This window comes from Argiope bruennichi, chromosome X2 (genome assembly GCF_947563725.1).
Source record: "Argiope bruennichi chromosome X2, qqArgBrue1.1, whole genome shotgun sequence".
Lineage (NCBI taxonomy): Eukaryota > Metazoa > Arthropoda > Arachnida > Araneae > Araneidae > Argiope > Argiope bruennichi.
Window position 1 is genome coordinate 60,236,789 of NC_079163.1, and position 6,000 is coordinate 60,242,788.

The following is a 6,000-nucleotide window of genomic DNA, read 5'->3' on the forward strand; positions in this document are numbered from 1 at the left end:
ACTTTTTTTGGCAATAGGGCTTTATGAAAGAATCTGTGTCTAAAGATATATAATAAATCTTTTTTTGATTAGAGAATGGTAATTTCAACAACAATGAATTAATTAAAAAAAAAATCTTCAAAAAATCATTGTAAATAGAAATAAAGCACCACCTATTGAGAAAATAGTGAACCTTTTTTTCACTCTTCAGAAGCACATTACTTATTCTGCATACTAGAGAAATTTTTGTCACTTAAAGCCATTAAACTGGTTCTAGAACCATCTGAATAAACGAACTTTAACCATACCGGTTCTGTGCAATACATATGGCAACTAACTTCAAGTCAATTATTTATCAATCAGTTCAATTATTTAGTAGCTTTATTTGCTTTTTATTATTGGTGATTAAAATATGACCTGTATAATGAAAACGTGATCTGAAATATTAAAATTAAAATTAGAGATTTTGAGCAATGTGATTGTATAATACCACAACGAAATTTCAAAAATCAAAGTACTATCCCTATTAAGTTTCCAACTAAAGGTGAGAAACAAGTGCTTCTTGAATAAAACAAGGCATCCAATAATTTATGCAAAATTCTTTAAACTTTGATGAAAGTTTTTGCTTATTAAGATTCTATGGAAGAGATTGGAAAGGTGGAAGGAGTGGCAAAATTCCTGAGATTCATGGTCTTAGAAGATCCCAACCCAAGATGTTCCAGCAATAAAAGTACATAAATACTACTGGTGCCCAAGTATAAAAACGGAACCACACTTTAAAAATTTGCAGGAATCCTCGCAGACTGTTATACTATATCAAAGATTCATGTAGAAAAATAGAAGAAGACTTAAATAAGACTTAATGAGACTTTAAAAAATAAAACAGGGCACAAGATATACTTGAAACAAAATTAAGCTAAATTAAATATTAAAGGCTGAAGAAAAGAATCAAAACAAGGAAAAAAAAGCAGTCATATTCCTCTAACTTAAGCGCTGAGGGTGTTGACAATCTCTCCATTTATAATAAAAACAATATGAACTAGTCACTAACGTCCTTCTCTAAGTTACTAATATTCATACTTCATATTTTGTTCAGTCGGTGTCCTGACTTAGGGGTGACACGTTTTTCTCGTGATCTGGGCGTCCCGGGTTCGAGTCCTGGTTCGGACATGGTTGTTCTTTACCCTGTGTTTTATCTGTGAGGTATGTGAAAGACCCCCCCCCCCACACACACACCCGTGAAAAGGGGTTGTACAAGCGAGTATATGTCATCTTCATATAAGCTAAAGTCAGACTTCTGCCCTCGGGTGCTCAGGGGTCTTTATCCTCAGAAGTTACTGAACCCCTCTTTCCACGATCTCTTCGACTTGGTTTGAATTGGTATTCAATCCAAGGTGGATAAGCAACAACATACTTTGTTCATAAATACTAAGTATAAGAAAGGTCTTCTTTGTTTCAATGCTTGACTCAAACTATGAATGTTTTTATGAATATTTAAACACTACTTTGAGTGCAATAAAAGAATTGTCAAAAGACATATTAAAATAAAAGGCAAAAACAGAAGCAAAGTAATTCAAACTATAGAAAAGACAAAATTTTTATTAATTTCTAACTTGTCCTAAATTGCTTTATAAATATATTATAAATTTAGTTGTTGTTTTTTTCTCATTCAGCAGTCCAAGCAATCCAATATTACTCAGAAATGCCAATAATTCCTGCATTATTATATTTTCAAAATCAAAGGAATAAAAAAATGCATTTAATTAATTCATTGAATCTTTATTTTACCTTTATTAGTTCATATTATTTGTTTCAATGTTATTATAAAATTTAGAGTTATGAATCAAGTTTTAAGTGCAAATAATATACTATATATAATATATTCTGTCCAAAAAGAAACCGAACATTTAAAAAAAAATCTATAATCTTTTAATAAGACTTATCTCCTACTCTGATAAGGCATCGCTCCCAACTTGTTTTCTATTTCTGGAATGTCTCCCGGGGGAAACAAATTTTGGACCTAAGTCTGGCGGTGGATTTTTTTCCGTTCTTTTTTTTAGTTTCCTATCGTCGACTTTTCAAGGTGGATATCAACTTTGTAAAACAAAAGAATTTACATGTTTAAGAAAGTTTTGTTCTTCATTTGAACTCTTGATTAGCCTCTGGCCTATTCTTGAATAGATGAGCAACGATTCTTTATTCACTCTGTAGTCAAGAGTAAAGATGTTGCAACAGCCAGGCGTTTGTAGTCAGAAATATGTGAAATACACTTTTTGCTGATGCCTAGATATTTAGTCATCTCTTCGACAATAAAACTGTAAAGCAAGCTCTTCACCAAGGACTGATACCATGGAAGGGTACCCAGTTTTCGTATTATATTTAATGAATATTTTAATTAATTTGAAACGTCTGTATCATGCATAATGTTCGGATAAGGTAAAACAATTCTTTTCGTAAGCTTGTAGCAAAAACTAAAATATTTCAGTAAAGATTTCGAGTAGCTAGAAACAAAATTTCCCACAAATACCTTTTTCTTTTATTTTCGAAACGTAAAAAATTGCTAAACCAGCAAAATATTGGATTATTCAACAACTCAGTGCTTGCTTGTGTGTGTGTGTGTGTGTGCTTGTACACTATGTGATTTCAATAGGACGGGCTTGGGGGTTCAACGCATAAACGCTGTAATTCAAACATGAGGTTTATTTCTAAGCCTCTTATATTAAAATAAAAACATATGTTAAATTTATATTATAAGAAACGCGATAGAATTATTCGCTTAATTAGGGAGATTATTTCTCACGTAAATATGACAACGAATCTTTTAAAATTATCTTTCCAACAAAGGCAATGCTTTGAAATTTAAACGTCACTTTTTGGTCTTAAACTTTTCATACTTTAGCTACAAGGCGGAAGAAAAGAATTACGCTGATTCAAAAAAAGCATTTCTCAATACAAGTCACAATGAAAACGATTCCAACAAAAGATTAAGCCTTCAAGAAAAGGATACACCGCATGTATTACTTTTTCGATAGAAAAAGGAATATACGTTACAAACAATTTTATCTTATGTGATAAAAATTCCATTTTTTGTTCTTGATTATTTGTTTTATTCGCTTACTGATAACATCTATGTAAAGCTTTTTCTAAGGAAACATGGATTTACTGTAAATTGTGATGGTTACACTTAGATTAGTAAATTAGTGACGATCATCTAGATAAACTGCTTTGTCAAGATAAAAAGCATTCCAGCAATCCGTTTGCGGTTTAGTCTTGACATATTTCGTAATTGATTGATTGTCATTTCCAGAATGTTACGTTATCCCTTTATGGAAAAAAAAGTAAGACAAGAGATTATTTGAAATTTCAAATTATTATTACATAGATAGAATAGAATAGATAGAATTATTACATAGAAAAATTATTATTACATAGAGAAGTAGAGATGATGTTTATTTTCTCATTGTGTATACTAATTTGGATTCCAAAGAAACAACAGCATAATGAAAGAAAAACAATAAATAGATTTATGAAATAAATCGGAGTTATTTTAATTATCTTTCTTACTCAACCAATGGATTACTTTAAATTCAATAAAAATTTTTTATTAATTTTAATTAAAGAATAAGAGAGAAAAATTATGTAAATAAACGAATAATGCTCAAAATAACATTTATAAAGATGACGTTCAAATAACTATATCATAGAAATGTTGATAAAAAAAGAAAAATTGCTTAAAATCTTTTGAACATGTTATATTCCTCAGAAACATAAATTCATAGAGAAAGATGTCGTCGTTTTGAATCATTCAAAGTTTAGCGCATTTCTAAATACAAGTAGAGATCCATATCATGCAAAAAATACAAAACATTGTACTCAGGGTAAAAATTTAGAAAAGAAGAAAATACAGTTACAGATTAAGATAGTTATTTGATTTGTAATTCTTCTTTTATTCTACTATGAATGAAAGATACAACAGTCGAATATTACAGATAAAGGTGATCGAAACGAAACTTGCGAAGCGCGTTTCTAAATACAAGGAGAGATCCCTATCCTGCAAAAAATACAAATCATTGTTCTCAGAGTAAAAATTCAGAAAAGGAGAAAATCCAATCGCAGATTAAGATAATTATTTGATTTGTAATTCTTCTTTTATTCTACTTTGAATGCACGATACAACAGTCGAATTTTATCGATAAAGATGATCGAAACGAAACTTACCTTAAGAATCAGCACATCTGACACTGGAAAATACTCGCGGAAGAATTTCTCATCTGAATGAAAGGAGATTTCCAGGAGGAAGTTTGTCCTTTGAAAGAAAATTAGTATTGACCTTGTGGCGAAAGATGCCTCTAGCGGCTACAGAAATTATACTTGTTTAGTGAGTTTGGCTTCACAATTATTCTATTTGGCGCAAATTTCGCCAAATTCCTTTTATTGCCTCTTTATACGAAGGGAGGTGAAGAATTCAGTTAAGTTAAGCTAATATTCCATTTTTTAAATTTGATTTTTTTTCCTCCGATGAATTTGATTGAACTAGAAATAAAGAGTTAAAAAATAAGTTTTCCGCCAGAATATCATGTTTTCCCTTTGTTTAATGATTCTATTTCAGCCAAAAACGAATTGTTAAGGAAAATATTTTATGCTTTTAATAAGTTCGCATAATTGTGTTGTTCTTATAATATAATTCGTTGTCAGTTTTAATGGTCTCTAGTTAACTGAAACACATAAACAATAATTCCATCAAGCCTCTGTTTATGGAAATATTTTATTCTTTATCTACTTGAATCATTTTTATGCCAATTTTAGAAGTAAGCAGTTTTATTTGTCCTGTTTTCATGGATTTTGTTCCAATTAAATAGTTCCTCTTGCATGGAACTTTAAATTTCCCTCTTCTCACAACTATTGAATAAGGTAAATAAAAACACAGCATGTGCTTAATTATGAAATAAAAATAATATTTAGAAAAACTTTTCATGTTTTCAAATTTATGAATGGAGGCGAAATGCAGTTAAAAGGAAAAAATGAAGAATCAAGTATAATTGTGAAGATTTTTTTTTCATTAACAGAGGGATTTGAGCATTGAGAAGAAAAGATAAAATCTCTTAAAATTGAGTTAGGATGGAATCTTTTCAATGGCCGTTTCGATTCGATAAGCTTAAACACATGAAAATGATTTTGAATATTAAAAAATATATTAATTCTTAAAACTGTTATACGAAATTTTAAATGTTGGATAGATATTTAACAAAGGTAAAACAAATAAATTGCAATTTTTTTTTCAATCCTTTACTATAAAAATTGCAGCAGGCATGTAGACTGGTATTGAAAAAAAAGGACTGAAATATAAGTATAAGTAAGATATCTATCTTTTAAAATAAAATCGACTAATATTGTTTCATTGAATTAGTAATAGTAAAGAATTTTGATAATCTTTCACAGTTTTATCGAATGAATTCAAATTTGAACTCATTTTATTTGCTTCATATCTAACGTGAAATTTTATTTTTAAACACCATACAAATAAATAAAAAAAAAAGCTCTTCGTTTTTAAATATATAAATTCTGCATACAATTTTATCCGAACGAAATACTTCATAATTATAAGAATGTATAAGAATTTGCGAATTTAACAAGTTTGTCTAGGAGGAGAGGAAAGAGGAAAAAATAGCTGTAAATTACTTACTTGTTAATTTTTCTATCAGAAAAGTGAAAAAAAGTTTTCCCTGAGACCACAAAATCCTCAATACATTTATCATTTAACTTTTCACTCGTGATATAGCTGTTATCTCTTAGACATCTGATAGTTTTATCTTCTGATGGTTAGATCAAATTATCTGAGAATTTTATCTTCACAATTACTTGATTCCTTTCATTATTTGAGATGCAATTTAGATGCAATTATAATGATGACTCCTGTTTATCGTTGAATCATTAATGATCGGACGAGTATTAAGGAAGCGCACGGCATTTATTTAAAATCCAATTTCATAGAAATGTCATCCTGTAAGTGAAATCATAATT

The 6,000-nt window shown here is 29.4% G+C and overlaps 1 protein-coding gene across 2 annotated transcripts in view; it reads right to left on the bottom strand.

Annotated features, from left to right (window-relative positions):
* The window catches only part of LOC129960623 (SEC14-like protein 2), a 43,541-nt gene extending 37,784 nt beyond the window's left edge, over nt 1-5,757 (bottom strand). The window contains exons 1-2 of one of the 2 annotated variants that reach the window (XM_056074165.1): nt 5,663-5,683; nt 4,198-4,285 (exon numbers count right to left, since the gene is read on the bottom strand). Coding sequence is in view for 1 of the 2 variants with exons in the window: in XM_056074164.1 (XP_055930139.1) it covers nt 5,663-5,735 (73 nt within the window). In the remaining variant the exon portion in view is untranslated. Of the gene's footprint in view, nt 1-4,197; nt 4,286-5,662 lie in introns of both variants that reach the window. The other variant, XM_056074164.1, reaches the window with a different exon arrangement.
* Between the last annotated feature and the right edge of the window lie 243 nt (nt 5,758-6,000).